The sequence below is a fragment of the Eretmochelys imbricata genome, chromosome 11, assembly GCF_965152235.1.
Source record: "Eretmochelys imbricata isolate rEreImb1 chromosome 11, rEreImb1.hap1, whole genome shotgun sequence".
NCBI lineage: Eukaryota > Metazoa > Chordata > Testudines > Cheloniidae > Eretmochelys > Eretmochelys imbricata.
In genome coordinates, this window is record NC_135582.1 from 57,345,329 (window position 1) to 57,369,488 (window position 24,160).

Here is a 24,160-nt window from a genome sequence, read left to right on the forward strand (position 1 = left end):
GACTTGGACAAGGGACTTCACATTTGGCAGAGGGTTGATGTTTGCATCAGGGATGTCTCTTGCCATTCCTGTGAAAATGGTCCCAAATTTGGCCTAGTTGTAAGCTTTTGAAAAAATCAGTTTGCACATGATCACTGGAGACTTAGATTTTAGTAGCTAACTTTCCCTGAAGACTTCCTCCATTCTGGGAATGCTCCAGCCTGGCTATGGGCAGGGTTTTCCCTGTACTTGCAGTTCTGGGCTGTTGCATGCTAGTTAGGATCTGTGCCTAGGTCTCTGCACCAGAGCTGAGAGTGGGGATTCTGACTTTCCTATGGTCTCAGTGGCCCTCCTACTAGGTCCAGGGAGCATGGAGGAAGAAGCTGCCTGATTCAAAGCCAATGGGGATAAGAGCCAGACTTGGGAGGCACAGAGATGGGAGTAGATTTGGGACAAGAACTGGGTGGGGGCGGAGGGCAGAAACTGGGACTGGAAGATAGGGTGTGAAGAGCATGGGACTAGAGTGACATACTGCATCTGAGTGGGCAAGGAGAATGGGACTGAGTTGGGGATGGAAACAGGAGAAGCCAGGCTTCTAGAGACAGACTCCATCACTAGTGACTCTAATTCATTCCCAGAGCAGGTCCATTCTGTGTGCTAAATGAGATAGGGGTCCTGTGAGGGGAGGAAACAGTATGGGATCCTGTCATTAGACTGTGACTAAGTGGAGTGGTTTGTCTCTACCACTTCTGGATGATTTTATGAAATTGCACCATGAAACTACTGTCACTATATGTATGTGGATCCCCCTTCAGTTAGCAGGGTTGTCATGTTTCAGAGTAACAGCCGTGTTAGTCTGTATTCGCAAAAAGAAAAGGAGTACTTGTGGCACCTTAGAGACTAACCAATTTATTTGAGCATAAGCTTCTGTGAGCTACAGCTCACTTCATTGGATGCATACTGTGGAAAGTGTAGAAGATCTTTTTATACACATAAAGCATGAAAAAATACCTCCTCCCACCCCACTCTCCTGCCGGTGATAGCTTATCTAAAGTGACCACTCTCCTTACAATGTGTATGATAATCAAGGTGGGCCATTTCCAGCACAAATCCAGGGTTTAACAAGAACGTCTGGGGGGGGGAGGGGTAGGAAAAAACAAGGGGAAATAGGTTACCTTGCATAATGACTTAGCCACTCCCAGTCTCTATTCAAGCCTAAGTTAATTGTATCCAATTTGCAAATGAATTCCAATTCAACAGTTTCTCGCTGGAGTCTGGATTTGAAGTTTTTTTTGTTGTAATATCGCAACTTTCATGTCTGTAATCGCGTGACCAGAGAGATTGAAGTGTTCTCCGACTGGTTTATGAATGTTATAATTCTTGACATCCGATTTGTGTTCATTTATTCTTTTACGTAGAGACTGTCCAGTTTGACCAATGTACGTGGCAGAGGGGCATTGCTGGCACATTGCTTGGCTCCCAAGGTTTGTGAGAGCATTGGGTCATCCTTCAGGATAGGTTGTAGATCCTTAATAATGCGTTGGAGGGGTTTTAGTTGGGGGCTGAAGGTGACGGCTAGTGGTGTTCTGTTGTTTTCTTTGTTAGGCCTGTAGTAGGTGACTATTGGGAACTCTTCTGGCTCTATCAATCTGTTTCTTCACTTCCGCAGGTGGGTATTGTAGTTGTAAGAATGCTTGATAGAGATGTTGTAGGTGTTTGTCTCTGTCTGAGGGGTTGGAGCAAATGCAGTTGTATCACAGAGCTTGGCTGTAGACGATGGATCATGTGGTGTGGTCAGGGTGAAAGCTGGAGGCATGTAGGTAGGAATAGCGGTCAGTAGGTTTCCGGTATAAGGTGGTGTTTATGTGACCATCGTTTATTAGCACTGTAGTGTCCAGGAAGTGGATCTCTTGTGTGGACTGGACCAGGCTGAGGTTGATGGTGGGATGGAAATTGTTGAAATCATGGTGGAATTCCTCAAGGGCTTCTTTTCCATGGGTCCAGATGATGAAGATGTCATCAATATCGCGCAAGTAGAGTAGGGGCGTTAAGGGACAAGAGCTGAGGAAGCGTTGTTCTAAGTCAGCCATAAAAATGTTGGCATACTGTGGGGCCATGCGGGTACCCATAGCAGTGCCGCTGATCTGAAGGTATACATTGTCCCCAAATGTAAAATAGTTATGGGTAAGGACAAAGTCACGAAGTTCAGCCACCAGGTTAGCCGTGACATTATCGGGGATAGTGTTCTTGACAGCTTGTAGTCCATCTTTTTGTGGAATGTTGGTGTAGAGGGCTTCTGCATCCATAGTGGCCATGATGGTGTTATCAGGAAGATCACCGATGGATTGTAGTTTCCTCAGGAAGTCAGTGGTGTCTCAAAGGTAGCTGGGAGTGCTGGTAGCGTAGGGCCTGAGGAGGGAGTCTACATAGCCAGACAATCCTGCTGTCAGGGTGCCAATGCCTGAGATGATGGGGCGCCCAGGATTTCCAGGTTTATGGATCTTGGGTAGTAGGTAGAATATCCCAGGTCAGGGTTCCAGGGGTGTGTCTGTGCGGATTTGATCTTGTGCTTTTTCAGGGAGTTTCTTGAGCAATTGCTGTAGTTTCTTTTGGTAACTCTCAGTGGGATCAGAGGGTAATGGCTTGTAGAAAGTGGTGTTGGAGAGCTGCCGAGCAGCCTCTTGTTCATATTCCAACCTATTCATGATGACAACAGCACCTCGTTTGTGAGCCTTTTTTATTATGATGTCTGAGTTGTTTCTGAGGCTGTGGATGGCATTGTGTTCCACACGGCTGAGGTTATGGGGCAAGTGATGCTGCTTTTCATACACATTGTAAGGAGAGTGATCACTTTAGATAAGCTATTACCAGCAGGAGAGTGGGGTGGGAGGAGGTATTTTTTCATGCTTTATGTGTATAAAAAGATCTTCTACACTTTCCACAGTATGCATCCAATGAAGTGAGCTGTAGCTCACGAAAGCTTATGCTCAAATCAATTGGTTAGTCTCTAAGGTGCTACAGGGTTGTCATGTCTCTGCTTGGCCAGAGACTATGGTGAATGATCAGCACTTAACAATCCATCTATTCAAAATGGAACATGCTTGGACAATAGTCTTTCTCTATCTGGAAGACAACACCCTCCCCTTTTTTGTGAAGTTGGGGAAGGGTTGGGAGTAATGGAAAATTATCAAAAGGCAGAACAAAGGAAGCAGATGACCCCAGCAGAAATCTATAAAGGGAGAGCTATGGGGGTGGGGGGATGAGTGAGGCTGCTGCAGAGGCAGGGAAGGCAAGGGGACAGAGGACCCTGCCTGTCTGATGGAACACCGGTGATTATCATCACCAAAGAAGCATGAGCTTGTGAGGGACACTGCGTTTAGGATGTCTCATTGTTTTGTATGGTCTGTACTCTCCAGTGCTTTATCTCAAAAGCATAAAGTTGATGGCCACCCACACTCTGTTCAGTCTATGGACTGCTTCACAACTGCTGTGCTGGGAGAGTTCTGAGAGAGGGATGTGTCTAAGTACTGGGGTGTGTGAAGGGTCAGAGCTGCACCCAGAGGGGCTAAGTGGGTGGACAGCAGGTTCCAACACTTGGGAAAGAGGTGCCAATAAGTGTGTGCCCTGAGAGTGTGCCTGAGGAAAGTGGCTGGACTCTGTTCAAGGTCTGGGAGCACATCCCTGGGAATCCCCCTTGTTTTGGAAGGGGAGCTCATTAGGGTCTGTGGCAGACGGTGTCTTAATTCAGCCTTTTTAATATATGTATTATGGTGTAATCTTAATTATGGCATTTCTGAGATCTTGAGTGCTTGACTTTGCAATCTTAATATTCTTTTTAACAATAGGTGGTTGTGTGTAATAAATCTATGGAGTCATATGATTCCAATGTGGTTCCATGTGGGCAAAGGATACACCTGCATATTCCTGTTTCAAGGATTCAGGCTGAAGTCTGTACAGTGATTAGTATAATGGTGTCCTGATTCTGAGCATTATAGTTTTTATATTACAGCAACATATCAAGCATGTTCCAGTTGAGGGCTTGATTCTGCTCACTTACTCACATGAGTAGCACTTAATTATGAAAACAATACCATTGTCAAGGAGTACTTTGTGAATAAGAATTGGCAGTATCAGACCATAACTGGAGTGTATGGATTGCTTTTTCAAAATTGCACATCCCAGAGTCTGGTTCTGAACATACAAGTTCTACAGCTTACTTCAGTGGGAGCAAGATAAAATACCTTTGTGGGAAAACTTAGAGGACAATAAAAATTTTATAACTAAAAGGATCCATAACAAAACTTTCCAGAACTATCATTCAAGTGAGCTTTTTCTCCAAAACTAGGAAACTTAGCAAGTTACCAATCCGTTAAATGTTCCCACCAAACAACTTGGCAAGCATTGACTATAATTTAAGAAAATGGGGTAGTACAGGATTTAAGTATATTAAATCATGACCTTTGTCTATATTTACTTTTAAAGATTGACTCAAAACTTGCAGTGGTTTTTTCACTATTGGGAATTAGATCAATGTTTAGACAAAATGTCAAGGGTATAACTTTTTTGCAAGATATCCTAGGTACTGAAAGTTTATTGCTTGCCTGATACAATAAAGTGACTGTTTGTATGAAAATCTTTAAATATCCTTTTAAAAACATTTTCATATGCATCATATTACAAAGACAGAGAAAACACAATAACCAGTGCTCTATTACCATAAGAATTACATAGATAAGAACCTCTTCTCTCATAGATGCACTTGTATAACTCTAGTCAACACTAAAGTGAGCTATGCATTAACACCGATGGCAAATCTGTACTTGAAGAATACTCTATGTGATCTTCCCCCATGTAGAAAAATAAATGCTGTAGCAGTGCCATAAGAGAGCTTCTTGTCTGCTTTTATCACTCAATCAATCACCATAGGGGCACCATCCTGACAGCAGAACACTTTTCATTTTAGGGGGCATTACCTTAAAATTATTCTTTTATGGTGAATGTCTAAATATGAAAGTACCAGTACTTGATTATGGAAACTAAATTCCAATGTAGATGTATGGTCCTGCCATCTGTGGGGATGGATTCTCAGCTGTTTTTTAAATTGGCTAACTTACACAAGCTAAGATTCTGACCTTGTTTCAAGGATCCAGGAAGTAAAGGGATGCAATTAAAAAAAAAATTATGCAGACTTGTGTTCTGTTCACACATGCAGTTCAAAACGCAAGAGGTAGATTTGGTCTCTCAGCGCCCCTTCTTAGCTTGAATGAATTCCCTAGCTTGTTTGAAATCTGATACCCTTATATGGGTCAGACTTTTCAAAAGAGTTCAGCACCCAACAGCTCCTTCTGAGAGCAATGGGTGTTTCTACTTCAGTTTTAGTACAGTCTTCTATCAGTCACCCAATGACCCTTGATGACAAAATACTTACGATGAAAACAAATGATAGTGCAGCAGCACTAAAATGGAAAAATGGCTTTTGCGGGCAAGCTATTTTTTCTTTTCATGCCATTGTTACTGAGGGTGACCATATAGCTTTGAGCAGATAATCTACTAATTAAACTGGATTCATACATATGGGCTGCATGTAAGGATAATTGTTTAGACAATGGCGCCAGCTTATTACCTTTGTGTCCTGCTAGACTAACATTGCAATGCAATATCACAATATGGTGGTAACTTAATTGTTATATAGTGTCATGGCATGGGAAGTGGGATTCATCCACTGACATAGTGATCGTGGAAAAACTGTAGATTAGTGGCAATGCTAATGATGGCTCTATCCATGCCCCTTCTTTGTGTGTGCCTGTGTGTTTGCAAATCTGTGCATAACACAATATACAAAAATGAGTATTGTCTGTGAAATGTAAGTCTCCTATAAATGTATTGTTCCTTTTGGCTGGAGTCATTAGCCAACGTTTGGGGCCTTGCTGGGTTGTTTCTATTAGGAGAAATTGATAGTCAGTTGTTTGGTGTTATCTTTATAGAGAATATAAACCATGTCCTGTTCCCCTAGACATAAGAAACAAATAGGTAGTTTTCTTGTTTGGAAATCCTACTCTGACCCTTCAGAGTACTGTGCCCAAAAAGAAGTTCTGGCTCTTATCTTCTTTCCAGGGCCATGTTCACTACTGGTTCTATCATTTAGCTGTAACCAGTAAATCCCCTAGCTCCTGTACTTGCAATCAAGTAGCATAGCATAACCCCTCAGCCCACATGGTTTAACTTCACCTTGCATCCCATTGACTTGGGCAGTGGTTTCCTATTGTTTCCAGTTATTATATAAGGAGGCATTTAATCACTCCTTCCATTTCATCTGAATTAAAGTAGTTAGAATCAGGTTTGACAAAGTTTGTGTTGTTTATTGCTCAGAGACCTGCTTGTTAGTAGCTGGCAACACCTTCCGGCATAACAATATTAATATCCTTTAGTGGTGGAAGAGGCTTGAAATACAATAAATGACCTAGAGATCAAGTTCCAGAAAAGCATGGCAACTGGAAGTTGTGAACTGACTATCCTTTTTGTTCTAAAGTAAGGGTATGTCTACACTACAAAATTAGATCGATTTTATAGAAGTTGGTTTTTAGAAATCTACTTTATACAGTCGATTGCGTATGTTCACACTAAGCGCATTAAGTCGGCGGAGTGTGTCCTCACTACCATGGCTAGCATCAACTTACGGAATGGTGCACTGTGGGTAGCTATCCCACAGTTCCTGCAGTCTCCGCCACCCATTGGAATTCTAGGTTAAGCACCCAATGCCTGATGGGGCAAAAACGTTGTTGCGGGTGGTTTTGGGTACATGTCGTCAGTCGCCCCTCCCCCTGTGAAAGCAACAGCAGACAACATTTTGTGCCTTTTTTCCGTGCAGACACCATACCACAGCGGCAAGCATTGAGCCCGATCAGCTCAGCTCACTGTCACCGCAGCTGTTGTGTCCTGGGTGCTGCCGTCAGCAGACAGTGCAGTAGGACTGCTAACCATTATCATCCACCACTTCTGCTGCAACTCTGCTCTCCTGCAGATCCATGGAGCCCGCTCAGCTCACCGTCACCGCTGTTGTTGTGAGCATTGTAAACACCTCGTGCATTATCCTGGAGTATATGCAGAACGGGGCGAAGAGACGCCAGCATGAGGAGGATTTTGATGAGTACATGGACAGAGACATTCCTGAAAGCACTGGCTGTAGCAATTGGGACATCATGGCGGCAGTGAGGCTGGTTGATACAGTGGAATGCTGATTCTGGGCCAGGCAAACAAGCACAGACTGGTGGGACCACATAGTGTTGCAGGTATGGGATGAGTCACAGTGGCTGCGAAACTTTTGCATGTGTAAGACCACTTTCCTGGAACTCTGGAAAAGAGTTGCTTTCCCCCACCCTGAAGCACAGGAATACCAAGATGAGAGCTGCCCTGACAGTTGAGAAGCGAGTGGTGATAGTCCTGTGGAAGCTTGCAATGCCTGACTGCTACCAGTCAGTCGGGAATCAATTTGGAGTGGGCAAGTCTACTGTGGGGACTGCTGTAATCGAAGTAGCCAATGCAATCATTGACGTTCTATTATCAAGGGTAATGACTCTAGGAAATATACAGGTCATATTGGATGGCTTTGCTGCAATGGGGTTCCCTAACTGTGGTGGGGCAATAGATGGAATGCATATCCCCATCTTGGCACCGGACCGCCTTGCCAACCAGTACATAAACCACAAGGGGTACTTCTCAATGGTGCTGCAAGCACTGGTGGATCACAAGGGATGTTTCACCAACATCAACGTGGGACAGCTGGGAAAGGTGCATGATGCTCACATATTTAGGAACTCCGGGCTGTTCAAGCAGCTGCAAGAAGGGAGTTACTTCTCAGACTACAAAATTACCATTGGGGATGTTGAAATGCCCATAGTTATTCTTGGGGACCCTGCCTACCCCTTGCCCCCATGGCTCATGAAGCCTTACACAGGCAGCCTGGACAGTAGTAAGGAGCAGTTCAACTATAGGCTGAGCAAGTGTAGAACGATGGTAGAATGTGCCTTTGGACGTTTAAAAGCTCGCTGGCGCTGTTTGCTGACTAGGTCAGACCTCAGTGCAACCAACATTCCCATTGTTATTGCTGCTTGCTGTGTGCTCCATAATATTTGTGAGAACAAGGGGGAGACGTTTATGGCGGGTTGGGAGGTTGAGGCAAATCATCTGGCATCCGATTTCGAGCAGTCAGACACCAGGGCGATTAGAAGAGCACAGCTAGTTGTGCTGCGCATCAGAGAGGCTTTGAAAACCAGTTTCATGACTGGCCAGGCTACGGTGTGACCGTTGTATGTGTTTCTCCTTGATGCAAACCCATCCCCCTTGGTTGATTTTTAATTTCCTCTAACCAAACCACCCTCCCTCCCCTTCCCCTTCGAAATAAAGTAACTATTGTTTTGAAACCATGGATTCTTTATTTATTAATTGAAAAAAAAAAAGTGAGATAACAACTGACAAGGTAGACCAGGTTTGGCGGGGGGCAGGGGGGAGGGAGGGAAGGACAAGGCCACATGGCTTTTTGTAGCCACAGTACAAATCAAACTGTTTGAATGACAGCCTTCTGTTGCTTGGGCCATCCTCTGGAGTGCAGTGGCTGGGTGTCCGGAGCCTCCCCACTCCTCCTTTCCCGCATTCTTGGGTGTCTGAGTGAGGAGGATATGGAACTTGAGGAGAAGGTCAGGCAGTTATACAATGGATGCAACGGGGCTTTGTGCTCCTGTTCGCTTTCCTGCAGCTCCACCAGACACTTCTTCATGTCCCTTTGCTCCCCCCTTAGCCTCTGCTCTTCACGCTCACTTAATGCTTTCCTGGCCTCTAACACTGAATGTCTCCATGCATTAAGCTGTGCCCTATCAGTGCGGGAGGACTGCATGAACTCAGAAAACATGTCATCGTGAGTGTGGTTCCTCCCCCACCCACCTTCTAATCTGTGATAACCTCCGGGACGGAGATGATAGGGGGAGCATAGAAACTTTTGCACCTGGGGGGAGAGATAAAAAGGGAGAGTAAACTTTAAGATACATTTCTGAGAACAAAAAGGATACTCTTTCACAGTGAATCAAGCAATTCACAGAAGACAGCACATGTGCTTTAGGTAAAAGGTCGCATTTTGCCTTTTATATTGAGTACTTGCCGGTATGGTGACACATCACACACAGCTGGGCAACAGAATTTGATTTCCAGGCAGCCATGGTAAGGCACAGGGTACACGGGGTTGGCTTATTACGCATAATATGTGGGAATGGTTTCAAACTGCAGCGCCATCTTTTCCCATAGCAAGCAATGGGTTGGGCTTCACATTTAAAAGGAGGGGCTGCTGTTTTCAGGTGGATGTGCAGCACCCACCTCCCCCCACCCTACTGTGTGGCTATTCTCTGGGATGATCCCTTCACCCCTCCCCCTGCCTCGAAGCTATTCTCCAGGATGATGATCCCTTTTAGCCAAGTGCAAACAGCCCAGCATGAATGGGGTCCTTTTACTGTTCCCTTACAAAAATTCCCCTATTTCAACCAGGTGACCATGAATGCTATTACTCTCCTGAGGCTAACACAGAAAGATATAGACTGAATGTTGCTTGAATGTGACCAAAACCCAGGACCATTTGCTGCCATGCTTTGTGCTGCAATGATTCCAGAATACTTGCTACTGGCTTGCCATGGTAAAGTGTCCTACCGTGGAGGATGAAATAAGGCAGCCCTTCCCAGAAACCTTCTGCTAAGGCTTTCAGAGTAACTCCAGGAGAGCTTGATGGAGACGTCCTGGAAGGATTCCTGCACCATTCCCAGACATGTGAACAGACTTTTCCAGTAGCTGTACTGGCCATGAATGCATCCCAATTCTTCAGGGCAAATCAAACATTAAACACTATTGCTTTTAAACCCTGTACTGTAGTTACAAATGTGCACTCACCAGAGCTGCCTTCTCTGGCTTCAGGGTCGGGGATTCCGCCTTTGGACGGTATTGGGTCCAGGGTGATGAAAAGGTCCTGGCTGCCGGGGAGAACGGATTCACCACTTGCCTGCAGCGCATTCTTCTCCTCCTCTTCCTCATCCACAAAATCCTCCTCCGTGTTGCGTGTGACTCCCCCCTTGCAGGTGTCCATGGACAGTGGTGAGGCAGTGGTAGGGTCCTCCCCACTAGATGGCCATGCAGCTGATCATAGAAGCAGCACGTATGGGAGTCTGACCCGGAGTGCCCGTTTGCCTCCTTTGTCTTTTGGTAGGCTTGCCTGAGCTCCTTAACTTTCACGCTGCACTGCTGTGTATCCCTGTTGTAGCCTCTCTTCATCATGCCCTGTGAGATTTTGACAAATATATTGGCATTTCTTCTTTTTGCTCAGAGTTCTGCGTGCACAGATGCTTCTCCCCATACAGCAATCAGATCCAGTGTCTCCCTTTTGGTCCATGCTGGAGCTCATTTGTGATTCTAGGGGGACTGCATGGTCACCTGTGCTGCTGAGCTCGTCACACTGACCAAACAGGAAATGAAATTCAAAAGTTCCCGGGGCTTTTCCTGTGTACCAGGCTAGTGCATTGGAGTTCAAAGTCCTGTCCAGAGTGGTCACATTGGAGCACTCTGGGATAGCTCGCGGAAGCCAATACCCTTGATTTGCATCCACACTACACCAAATTCGACCCAGCAAGGTTGATTTTAGTACAGAAGTTGATTTTAAGAGCCCTTTAAGTTGACGGAACGGGGTTGGTTGTGTGGATGCATCCATTTAAAAATTGACCTAAGGTGGCTAAATTCGATCTAACCCCATAGTGTAGACCAGGGCTAAATACTAAATATCTATCTTAAAAGAACCTGCAATAAAGGAACATGTTCCTAATTGGAAACAGTGAGTAGCTAACTTTTCATTTTGTTTTATTTGTAAAATAAATTATCTGTGATACTTTCTATTATCTAAGCTTACACCAGGAGTGCCATGTAAGGAGCTCCTGGTTCCCAGTCATCTGCTCATAATACTAAACAATGACTCTCTACTGACTGCTAGATTGAAATTGTGACCTGTTTGCCTGGGTCAGGGGAAAGCAGCATCCTGTATTCTCTATCACAGCACAAACACAAGCTATTGGAGCTTCTCACAAAAGGAAAGAAAACGTTCCCCCATGCCCAACACCATTGCAACTTGGGATGCATATTGTCACCATCTTTCTCCCAGCCTTCAGCATTTTTATATTATAAATGTAAAGAAGCTTTTATATCTGATAGGATTTCTCATTGAAATAACGTTTGCATGTGTGATGACATAGAAAGGGGTTGTCGGCTGAGTGAGGGTCTGATTCAACTCCCACTGCAGTCTGTGGAAACTTCAGAGGGGAATTGCATCTGGCTCTAAATTAGTATATTTTATGACTTCTGCATGGAGCAAAGTACAAGGCTCTATTTTCTATCTTCTACATGTATTACAGTCACAATTCTAATGGGAATTATGTTCTCTGCATTTAGTGGCAATTAATAACTGGCTGGTGTAAAGGTGCTCAACCCTCACATTTCCCGGCTTAGTCATTAAGTGTCAGGAAATTCCTGACCCAGGGGTCTGATTAATTAAGAAATGAGTTTAGGAAACTGGAGAGAAATGGAGCTTTCTGATAAGCATGTTGTCACTGAGCTTTATGTCTAGAGTTTGGACTCTGGGTGTTGTTCTCCAGGGCGCTGGTTAGCTATCTGATCCTAACCTCTCCCACAGTCTCTTCACCTCCTCACTCCAACTGCCCTGCATCATCCACTCTTTCCTTCCTACCCTTTTCTCTCCTGTCTTTTTCCCCTCCTTTCCTTTGTCCTTTTAAAATAACCCCATCCAAACTAAATCCTACCCAAAGATTTAATAAAAACAGCCACTTGGAATTAACCTGATACAAGCAGAGTGAGCATGTTATACCCCTTTCCCTTACTCTGTCTTTTACACTTGCATTGTAAGCTTCTTAGGACCTGGACTACATGCTACAGTCTGTACAATGCCTTGCACAGTGGGGCCTCATTCTCATTTAGCCCTCAAGCACCACTGTAATAAAATATCAATAAACTTAAAAAAAACCCCAAACTAATTCTCTTGTGTGCAAAATCTGTATGTTGAACTCTGCCCTGTACTTTGATTGCATTTATTTAGGAAAAAATCTCTCAATATCTGATACTACTGTAATACAACAGATTTAGAGCTGGTATGAGTGCAAGACCCTTTAGGTCGCAGAAGTTGCAATCACTTACACTAGGGCCACGATAAACTCCTCCTTGCAGCTTGGAGGTGCAGTTTGAACCCTCTACACTAGGAGGCAGGGTATGCCCCACTGGTTCTCCCTGGCAGCTGGACAGAAGGGGTTAGCACTACTTGCCCTCCTTTAGACTCAGGAGGTAAAGGGTGGCTTTGAGGTATGGGGTGGGGGGCTTCCTGTGGAAACAAGGGAATAGATTTGGCTGGACCTTGTCTCAGTAACCCATCTAGAACCAGGCGTCAAGCTCTGTCCCTTCTGCCAACAACTGAACTAAACCAGAGGCAATCAAGGTTCTGTTCTGAATTATTCCCTGTATTTTTTATTACAGTTCATAGAGTGCACCTGGACCAAATCCTGCACCCCTTACTCAGTCCGAACTTCCGTGGAGTAGGGCTGCAGCATTTGGCTCTTGGGGGAAATAAGTGACTGGTTAATTTCAGGTTTCAGAGTAACAGCCGTGTTAGTCTGTATTCGCAAAAAGAAAAGGAGTACTTGTGACTAACCAATTTATTTGAGCATAAGCTTTCGTGAGCTGCAGCTCACTTCATCGGATGCATGCCGATGAAGTGAGCTGTAGCTCACGAAAGCTTATGCTCAAATAAATTGGTTAGTCTCTAAGGTGCCACAAGTACTCCTTTTCTTTTGACTGGTTAATTTAAGTGTCTCTGCTGTCGGAACGCCTTGTGGATGGGCGCTAGAGGGCGCTGGTGTTGCTGAAACCCATCCCAGTCGTGCGGCTGGCTGGACCGAGCTAGGATTCAGCTTCTCTCCTTCACCCAAGTTGTAAATGTCCAGGCGCGGAGCCTTCCGCGGTGCCTGCTTGTTCTCTCCACTGATCAGAAACTAAGCGCCGGTGGCTGCAGCTCTTTGATTCTTTACAAACGTAACCGAGAAGGTCAAGGCGGAGTCCCAGGCTCCCGCAGCCCGAAACTTCTCCCACTGGAGTCTAAGGTGAAAACTCCCCCTGATTTCGCTGGGAGCAGCAGGCTCTGCTCTCGGAGGCGAAACGGGGCCAGGTCAAAGCACTTATTCCGTAGGGAGAAAGCAGAAATGAATTAGATTCGTATCCGGAGCCCACTCCCTGCATTCCCACCTCTGTCGCCCTTGTGAATGGCCTGGGCAGAATTCCCCCTTCCTCCCCCCCCCCCACGCCATACAAACGGAAGCTGCTCTACGCGATCGTTTACATTGATAATCTGAACGGTGTTGAGTCGGGCCTCCCAGTCCACTCTTCAGCCTGACACGGGGGTCCCACCTGAGCCTGGGCGAATGTCCGTCTAGCGGTATCTTTTTCATACACATTAGTTTATTTAGTGACAGATTTCAGAGTAACAGCCCTGTTAGTCTGTATTCGCAAAAAGAAAAGGAGTACTTGTGGCACCTTAGAGACTAACCAATTTAATTGAGCATGAGCTTTCTGATGAAGTGAGCTGTAGCTCACGAAAGCTCATGCTCAGTTTATTTAGTGTTAGTTTTGAACGGTCTCACTTTTAATCCAGTTCAGCGACAGAGCTGTTTCATACCTTTCACCCGCCCTGATCATCCCCTGCACAGTGAACATAACACCCCTACAACCTCCTCTAAATGGGCGCTTACTGGGATTGCTAATTTGCACGATTTGGAACCTTTTCTCCTGGTTTTCCCCCCTACTGGCGTATCTTTAGTGTGACACGGTCAAATTTCAAAGCATCCCAGAAACGTCCCTCTAGTGGTATCTTTAACCCTTCACGCTCTGATGACCACAACTCTAATACAAGCTCACCCTCTCCTCTCTTTTTAACTTCCCTAAACCGTGCCTCTCTCCTGGGTACTTACTCTCCTTACGTGACTGCTCCAGCACAAATGCACGCTCTGCTCTGACAGCAAGGCTGCGCTGACTGGGATTTCTGGCTTGCAGGGGCAACTAGCCTTCTTCCCCCTCCCTTCTTCGCTGCCCTCTTTAACCGCCCCTGATCCCACTTCAACACGTCGTGGGTGTGTGTCATCGACAGTTGAATGTACCCCATTAGCTGGGGCTCCCAGCTGAGCCCACATTCCACTCTGCCCCATGGCCACACCCCCCGGCGCTTACTATTGGGCGCCCCCGGCCCCATCGGCAAAGCGGCTCCTGTGCTAAGTGGCCCGGCTCCCTGTCTGTCAGCCTGGCCTGTCAAAACACGTCTGGCTCTGTCACAACAGAGGAGTAGCGGCGCGGCGCTTCCTGCTCGCGGGCGGGCTGCGGCGAACCCCGGGCGCTGCGCTTCTGCCTTGCCCACGCGCCCAGTCCCCTGTGTTCTGCCTGGCACAAGCGGGGCGTGCGCCCGCCCTTTCCCCTCCGCTCCGCGGGAGACCCTCCCCCGCGCCGCCGGGGCGGCCGCCTTGGCGGGGCGGCATGGCCACCTCCCGCTGCAGAGGGAGCCGGGCTAGCAATGACTCCTCCTGAGAAAGTTGTTGCCGCCGCCGCGGTGCCCTCGGAGGAGAGGCTGGAGATCCTCGCCCCGCAGCCCCGTGTCCCCCGCCGTGTCGGCGCCTGCCCCGGGGGGCGCTGAGCCGGCGCGGGAGGGCGATGGCAGAACGCGCGGGCGGCAGGGAGCCGCCGGCGGCGGCGGGTCGTGCCCTGCCCGCGGCGCCTCACAAGGGCGAGGGGGAAGGCGAGCTGTGGCCAGAGCCGGTATCCCTGGAAATCCCTGCGGTGGCTCCAGGCAGGAGACGGGAGCGCCGCAGCGGACTGGCTATGGCGGGAGCCGCCGAGCGCTTTCCCGGCAGCCTGGGGACCTCGGCGGGGGCAGCGGCGGATCCCGAAAACAGCCTCTTGGAAGCTGCCAAGGCGACCCCTCGCAGGAGCAGTATTATCAAGGTAAGGCGGGCAGCCCCCTGCGCCTTTGGGGAGGGGCACGCGTGGACCCCTTGGCACGTGCCCCCTGGGTGCGGAAGCTGCCCTGAATCCCAGCGGGGCGTGCACAGTCACCGAGAGGCACCGGGGCGGTTTCTCTTCACAAGCCAATCTCCCTTCTTGGAAAGGGGGGTGCCTTGTTGGGAGCAGTTGTTGGCGGGGAGCACAGAAAGTCTCTCACTTCAGCCAGTCAGCCCCCCGCCCCCAGCTAATAGTTTTGTGGGATACGTTTGCCCAGTTCTCAGCTTTCCATCGCTCCCTTTCCCAGTGGTTCTCAACCTATGGTGTGGGTACTGCGGATGGTTTGCAGATCACTTGGTGGTCGCCTGTGGAGCGCTGGCTGGTCACATAATATTGGCTCTTCTCATTCTTCCCTCCCCCTGCTACCTAGCATTAAAAGAAGCTTAAAAACTTTTCTAATATGCCTCTTTCGTGTTGTCGCTATTGTAGATGCCACAGCTGTGTGAATGGGTAGAGATGGTTGTGCCTGGGATGGGATGAGAGGTGGCCCACGCAATACAAAATGGGAAGAGATGGCCCCTAAGGCACTCTCGTATTACAATGTGGTCTGTGCTATGAAAAAGCTTGAGAGGCCATAGCCCATATGCAGACTTTCAACTTCTCATTTCTGGAAGGTATTTTTAACTGTTAGGGTAAATTATGCTGAAGAATTAGGAGCAATCCAGGAATGGATGGATTGCGGGTAAGAATGAAAAATGTATAGATGCAGAAACAAATAGGAGAAGCAACATTGCACCTTATTAAAATGAACATAAACAGAATTATGAAGGGAGGAGTACTAGAGAGGGGACCTATCCCTCCAGCTTTTAGCCTGCAGAGGACAACACTGACTTTGTTTTCCCCCTTCCCATCCACCCAAAATTGTATCCTGCAGGAGGGGAAGCAACAGAGAGATGACCAGGGACCGATTTAAGCTCTTAGCTTGTACAGCAAATCTCAATTAATGCTCCCCTCTGTCGCTGTCAGCTGCTGATCTGTTGCTGTTGAGCTGAGTGGCTGAACAGGCAAGAATCTGGGGAGTGGGGGAGAAAAATGTGGGATGGGCCAGGGTGGCTGCTGAGCTGGCTGGGAAGGAGATATAGTAGCCATCCCCCCTCACTCTACATTACCAGCAGCAACAGCTTCTCCTCCCCTCCCTTTAGCAGATCTAGGAATGAGGGAAGGCAGGTACAGCACAAACCATTCACATATAACAGCTTTGCGCACAGATAATACACTGTATATTCACAGTCTGTTTCTAAGGTACATACAGTGGCCAGTTATATACACACACATTTTTTGTGTGTGCTCCAAACTGGCATCTTCAGCACTTGTGTGAAATGGAACTGATTGTGTAATATCGTGTGTAAATACACACACGTACTTGTTTATTTTCCAAACCTTCTAAATAAATGCTAAGGGTGCGGACTACAGAGGCATCTGCTGTGTTGAAGAACACGGGGTGGTATATCTGGACAACAAATATCTTGCAGTAGCTTATTGTTTTGTGGTTTGCGGATTTCACAAAGAAGATTGTTTTCAGGATGTGAACTTGGATAAAAAGAGGAAAAGACCTCTGTTGTTGTTGCAAAAGTATCAGAAAAACAGTTGGTTAGAAACAACACAGATGCAATCGCTTTATCAGATAAAAGGAAGATTTTATAGAGTGGGCTATAGGCATACACTTAAAATGATTAAATTGGTTTATACTAATTTTGTTAATGCTCACATGAAAGTGGACATCTTCAAGATACTATTTCCAATTTACGGACTTGATGCTGTCCTTATTCACATGAGCAGTCCCATGGAAGCCAAAAGTATGTGGGTGGCAGGACTGGGCCTGTTATTAATGCCGGAGAGAAAGTAATGGAATTCGGGGAATTCTGGTCACTTTATGTGACCAACAACTGTTACCACCAAACAACAATGTAAATATCTTGTTTGAAAAATACACGTGATTTCTAATTTCATGTGATGAAGGGCCCAGGCCTGCACCTACAGAAGACAATGGAAATTTTGACATTGATTTCAATGGAAATTTATTCAGTTGAATGTAACATGTTTGCAAGCAGGCTTAAACTCAAACTTCTTATTTGAGACTGCATTTTTTTGGTATGGTTCTTGGTAATGTTTGCTAACTTCACAATAGGGCAAGTTTTGAAATAGCAATAACGTTTTTTGTTTTGCAACTCATCATTATTTTTATGTAACATTTGTGAAGAACTTGAAGGCAGAATAAATAGGTTCAACCTTGACAGTTCTTTCACTCTTGCTTAGAAAAATACGCAGTGACACAAGTAAATTAAATTACCGGTATGTTTAAAAGCTGAATGCATTCCAGATTGCTAGGCAATACTGTTTGCTTCGCATCCTCATTGTTACAGTTAAATTAACAGGTTCAATTTTGATCCTAAAATCCTTGACTATCTATTTGTTGTAATCTGGTAGAGAAGTCTCCCAGGTTCCATTTATATATTCAGTTTAGCTTTTAAGAAAGACCTCAAGGAAACAGAATTACTATTTTTATATACTGAACTAAGTGGTCCCTCGTAATTATTTAAGTTGCACAATGAATCCTAGAGAGACGAATTTGTGCGCAGAATTCAGATGAGAGAGTTGAAGATGCACACTAAAGGCTGTTTAATAGATATGTGTCAATGATATCCATATATCTCCTTGGTTCTTTTGGCCTGGTTAGGACTCGAGAAGACAGGAGTCAGAAGTAGACTTTGCACTTGGGTGAGGAAAAAAAAGACTTCAGCTATGGTTGACCCCTGTGCAGGGGGAGGATCCTGGCACCCTTCATTCTTGTGTACTTGAACAAAAACTGGACAAAAATCTAGCCCAAGGCAAAGCAGTAACAAACATTCATGCTTAGCTCTAGGTACTTCATATGTTCATTCTTTTTCATAAATGAAGCATTCAGAGTTGGATATTAAGGTTGTGATTTCCAGAGGAAGTGTAAGGGAGTTAAATGCCTAATTCCCTCAGGCTCCTTTGAAATATTCCGGTGTAAACTACTAATCTGCATCAAATTTGTCCGAATCCAGCAAAGCACGTAAGCATGTGTGTAACTTTCTATAACCATTCGCTAAAAGCAATCAATTGAATTCAATGGGACTATTCAGGTGCTTAAAATTACACACGTGCTTAAATGCTTTGATGGACTAGGGTCATGGTTCTTGGAGTATGTACTCCAACACTTTCCTTTTTCTCTTGAAGCTTGTGTAAAGGCTTCACAAGATACATGATCTTGACCTAAAGTAAAGAGAACATCACTGACTTTGCAACTTTAAAATTTCCATCTGAATCTCCCTGCTCCATAAGGTGTCACAATCATAGATACATTCTGATTAATTTCATGTAGCTTTCACTTCAGGTTGAGGACATGCAAAATTGCAAAAAACTGATATTACAATAATCCTCTGTTTTGACTTATTGTGATATTGGGACTAGTTACAAAGAATTAAGTTTGTTTTCCCACAGGATTCCCTTATTTAGTGTTTATAGAAAAGCAGTTTGAAACCCAGTTTTTCTTTGGTATTGTCCCATTGCGTGATTCTGGGAGTGGCTTTCATTTATTTTGGAGTAAGAATTAAATGGGTAATTTTGCCTGCATTTTCCAAGACTTTTTAATGTTTTAGGAAAAGCTCTCCAGCTATCGAATATGTATTGTTATATAGAATCAACATTTTAAAAATAATTAATTTACCGTCACAGGGTTTTCAGATGAAGAATTTTCATATGCAGGAAAATTAATTGTTTAAACATTGCACATTAAATAGCAAAATGAGTTTTACAATCTTACTTTTATTATTGTGTTCATAAATCTTTAAATCTAAATAAGCTTGAATGAACAGAATCAGAATGTTGTTCCATTGCTTTCTTTAAATTCTTTTTTATCAGCTGAAAAGAGAGCTGGAGTTGAGAAAGTGATAGAAACCTGCACAACAGTCATTCAAAGACCACAGTGAAGTGTCTGTGTAGTTCTGTAGAGGCCACTGGACTGGATGGGTGAAGGGATTGGTAATAGGATCCAGTACCTGGTCACTGGTTTAAAACCAGCTCAGGGTGATTGCGCCCGAAAATCTTGATTCTCTGATGCCTGTTTTGTAGCCTATGGGAAATGAGTTGGAGGCATTTTTTTAATGACCTTATCCTGCTCCTGTTGAATTCAATGGGAAAGTTCCCATTGACTTCAGTAGTGTGAGGTCAAGGCCTTAGCACATGGGTGGAAAATAAATTATAAAAGAATCCCAGTACTTTCTTTGAGCTTGATTCTTCAGGGCTTGGCCCCAATCCACCAAAGCATTTAAACGCATGCTTAATTTTAAGCATATGAGTAGTCCAACTGAACGAGGAGTGTTCAAATCATCCATCTTTACTTTAGTCAAAGTACATTCTTTTAAAATTAGTTTTAGTAGCCACCTTTTGGATCTCTGTGTCAAATTCAGAGGTAGCATAAGAGGGTGCATCTCCATGCAAGCTAGTGGAGTTGCTTGCATCAGTGGAGTGTTTTGACCTAGGGTTGCCAACCCTCCAGGATTGGCTTGGAGTCTCTGGCAATTAAAGATTAATCTTTAATTAAAGATTATGTCATGTGATATCTCCAGGAATACATCCATCCAAAATTGGCAACCCTAGTTTGACCTCCAAAGGATATTTGCTTTAAAGAACTGAGTACAGTCTTAAATTAAAAAAAAAAATTCTCTGTAGCAAATTAAAATGGACTTATACTGTAAGTAAAATATTAACCCTTTTGGATAATGTCCAATGTGTTTAAGGTCTGAATATTTGTCCTTGGACATGTTCTCTCTCATTTAGAGAGAGAGGAAAATAGTTTTTCTTTTCATTCAAATTTTAACTTGCTAATCTCTTATTTACAACTCTGTAGATGATGGGGGGACTTTTAAAAGGGCATAAATAGGAAATAGAAATATTGACTTTGTACATCTACCTCCTTTTCAGGAATCCTTTCATTTAAATCAGTTCTGATTTGGCCTTGAAAAAGAAAAGAGAAAATAATAATTGTTTATATCAGGAATTTCACCCATAGATCTCATAAATCATTATCAAAGCTTATTTGGGAGAATTTTATGCGAGTCCAAACTTTGTAGACAGGTTCAGTGACATTAATTTAAGAGGCTTATTTGTATTCAGCCACTCTACTTCACAATTAACTTTAATAAGAATTATAATCATGCTGTGACCAGGTCCATAGCCAGGGAGTTTGCTTTCCTGAATTTCAACAAGGAAAGAAAAAGCTGAAATGCAACAGGGAGGAATTCCAGCCGCCCTCCCCCCATTTCACCCCCCCCTCCCCAAAGTGTAAAAGGAGTAGTAAGGACCTATGTTTCTATACTACTTCTATATAACCTTTGGAAGAAGACAAGTGTGAAATACTATGTCATACGTTAAAGACCAGAGCCTGTAAAGCAGACAACTCCCATTGATTTTTTTCGTGTGCATGATATTTCAAATTCCATTATAACTCGAACCTCTTGAGATGCTTTAAACAAAAGAAGTAAAACAAAAGATTATTTGTCTAAACATCAGTAATTTTGTGATTTTAGTATGTGTGCAAAGGTGACAAATGAGGCATTATTTGGAGAGCAAGAGAGAAATATTGTTTATTACTTTCACACCTGGTTAAAAGTGATGGTTATTTATTATTTGTAAAAGCGGTAACACCTAGGGGCACCCATTGAGATTAGTTTCCCACTATGCTAGGTGTTGTACAAACCTATAATAAGAGACAGTCCCTGTCCTGAAGAGCTTACAGTATAAACAGACCAAAAACACAGCATGGTATAAAGGAAGTATTACTATCCCTGTTTTACTGAAGGTGAAATGAGGCACAGAGACGTAGGGACTTGCCCAGGGTCGCATTGGTTAAATTACTCTTGGATGCTTTCAGTAATTTTTATCCCTTCTGGTGAATTATCCATGGCTAAATCAAAATTAATTGTTTGCAGATTGAAAGTATAATTGCAGTTTTCCTACCCTTCCTCAGTAAGGAGGATAGAAAATGGAGTTAAAAAGGGAGAGGTCGCTTCTTAGTATTTAGTGCTCTTGCCTGTAAGGCTTCTCAGCATAAAACTCTCAGTGAAGTCAGCTGTTATTATTATTTTCTTTCTGGAATTGGAAGTATAAATAGTTTAATAAATTGATAGGAAGGTTGTCCACTTATGTAATCCCCAACTATATCTTTTCTGAAATACTATGCAACTTTTTGTAAAGACATTCCTCAGAGGCATCTCAAACATATATCCCTGCTCTTCCTACATTAACTGTATACTTTTGGAACTGTATTTCTTCCCCTTCCCCATAACAGAAGGACATCTTTGTCCAATGATGTCCTAATGTAAGACATAGGTCCTTGTTATATTGATAAAAATGGACTTTGCATATAAAGTTGGGGGAGAGGGAAGGAAGGGACAATATTATCAGAGTTCCTTAGTCATTGTGGTAGTGAAAGACCACTCCTAACTTCAATGTGATACTTTCAAACATTGCCTTGGTCTGTTTCCTACTTACAGATGTTTCTTCAAGGCTCAGTCTGACACTCCTTGCACAGATGATATGCTGGACTGGCCTTTTTCCTATTCTGCCTTCAGTAGTTTGCAGGCAATTTTCAAATCCAGGAAAATTATTTAAGTGGCTGGCTAATATTGTTATGGCTATTTTACTTCAGGAAGCAATATTTATCCAACGGACATTTTTAGCTCTTATAAACCTCTGATAAAAGAATTTAAGGTTTTAATTTATTTTAGTTTGTGCTCTGAAAATAGTGCGGTGAGGCAACTGAGATATTTGGCACATCTTTCTTTGCAACACAACGATATCTGAGGGAAAAACTTTTACTAAAAAGGAAAGTTACATTTCTCATGATTGTTTGTGTCACTGGAATTATTTAGTAACTTATTTTGCTGCTTGTACAATAAGTTTTAAATTTAGATGCCTTTTGCTAAAAGTCTAAATTTGAAAAAGTTTGTTAGAAGTAAATTTTGATAGCCATATAGTGATCGTACCACTACTTGCTTATTGTTCAGACCAATGTGAGAAAGTTAACAATGGAAAAAAAATTCTGAAAAGACAGAAACAGTCTTCCGGCATGGTCAGTAAAATGCTCTCTTTGAAAAGTAAGGATGTTTATAGAGTTTCTTTCTATTAGACTCCAGAGAATTAGAGCTTGACCGACTCTCATGCAATTTGTGCTCTATTTAATATATTTGTTTTATTTTAGATGCTTAATAATAACAACAATAATTCTTTAAACATTATAATAAAAGGAAAAGGACTTCACATATTCTCTTTGGGTTGCTAAGGTCGGTCTGCGAATATCTGTATACTATGTTCACAGTATCTGTGACGTTACACTGTTAATCCATATGTCCCAACAACCTGAATTGATGAGCTGGAGTTGCTGGGGAGCTATGCCAAATTCAGAATTTGTGTAAGCACTGCAGTGCAACATTATTGAAGTCAGTGGTTTAGCACCTACTTACACTAGTTTTGTGTTTGACTTCTTGTCTTTTTATAGGACCCATCTTGGCTCAAGGTTTGCTTTTGGCAGGTGACTTGCTGATGTATGTGCAGAAAGTAATGCTCCTGAAAGTCAGTAGGCTTTCTCTGGAGGTGCTGTTTGTTATATATGATTCAGTCAGGGACTTGCCTGGTAATTCCAGATTATGGTAACTTTGATATTTTCCTAAAACTAAGGCTATGTAGATAAATTCTGCATTTTTTCTATATTTGTGGTAATAACATTGTTTTCAGTGAGCAGTATTTTGGTTCGAGAGAATTCTCATGCCAAATTGTATAGTGGTTGTGTGGCGGGTTTTTGTTTTGTTTTTTAGACACTCATATCTAGATCCTCAAAGATGTTTAGGTGTCTAACTCCTATTGATTTCAATGGAAGTTATGGACTGAAATAGTTTTGAAGATTTGGGTCTCAAATTCTATGGTAGCAAGCATGGTATATGTGCTTAGAGAGGTATTGGATGGATCTCATCACTTATGTCCAGTATTTGGCTAATCTAGGGTCGTATCAGAACACATAGTCTAAGGACCAAATCCTGCAGCCCTCACTGAGGCAAAGCTCACACTGATATAGAGCTGGTCAAAAAATTTTTAGATGGAACAGTTTTCTGTCAGAAAATGCAGTTTCATTAAGATCAAAATAAGTCCATGTAATGTATTGGTTTTGATGAAATTTTCAATGGGATGTTGAGACATTTTGATAAAGACAAAACGAAACATGTTAACCTTGTTTTGATTCATTTAATTTTGACTTGTACTAAAATATTACTTTTAATATTTACAGTTTTAATATAATATAAAAGTATAATCAAAATGATAAAGTCAAAATGAAGCATTTTTACCATATCAAAACAATTGGATGTTATCCAGATAAAATGTTTTGATGGGCCCAAATATATATATATCATTGTTTTAATTTTCATTCTCCACAAATTTTTGACATTTCAAATTCAGAATAGTTTGTTGAAGTGCTTATCTATGCAACACCATGATAGCTGAGATCAGCTGAAGCTGTCCCATTGACCATCCGTAAATCTGACCTCTTGAGAACTGGCAAAAGGATGCCCTCTGTGTAGGGACCTAAGCAAAGGAACTCAGTCCATCTGGTGTTCTGCCAGAACCTGAATTTGCGGGTCTTCATCTTTTTAACCAAGCACTTGGTTCATCTTGGGTGAAGACTGTGTAGGCTTTGCCATTTGATGGCTTTTCTTGGTAAGAGATAGCTATTATTTCTGCCAATAATATCAATGTGGTAAATAATGTTTGATTCATTTTTTCATGTATGTAAGGTGCCCAAAGGCCATTGCAATAGGTGCATAGTACATTATATAATAATGTCCCATTGGTATATTGGCACTGAGGGATAGGGCATCAGCAGAGGCATGCTTTATTTTGCTTACTAAGTACGTTAAGCAGCAGTTAATAAGGCTGTAATTGTTTACATTGGAGCAGCGCAGCAGAGTATTTCCTACAGCAACGTTTTGTGCATTTTGCAGCTCCAGTGAGATTAAGTCCATCTGCAACAGAAATATTT

General features: G+C 43.5%; 1 protein-coding gene across 1 annotated transcript in view; it reads left to right on the forward strand.

Annotated features, from left to right (window-relative positions):
• Positions 1-14,548: 14,548 nt before the first annotated feature.
• Positions 14,549-24,160, forward strand: part of PLCL1 (phospholipase C like 1 (inactive)) — a 305,227-nt gene continuing 295,615 nt past the window's right edge. Inside the window, exon 1 of the mRNA XM_077829882.1 lies at positions 14,549-15,048. Coding sequence (XP_077686008.1) covers positions 14,758-15,048 — 291 coding nt within the window. The 5' untranslated portion in view covers positions 14,549-14,757. The remainder of the gene's footprint in view (positions 15,049-24,160) is intronic.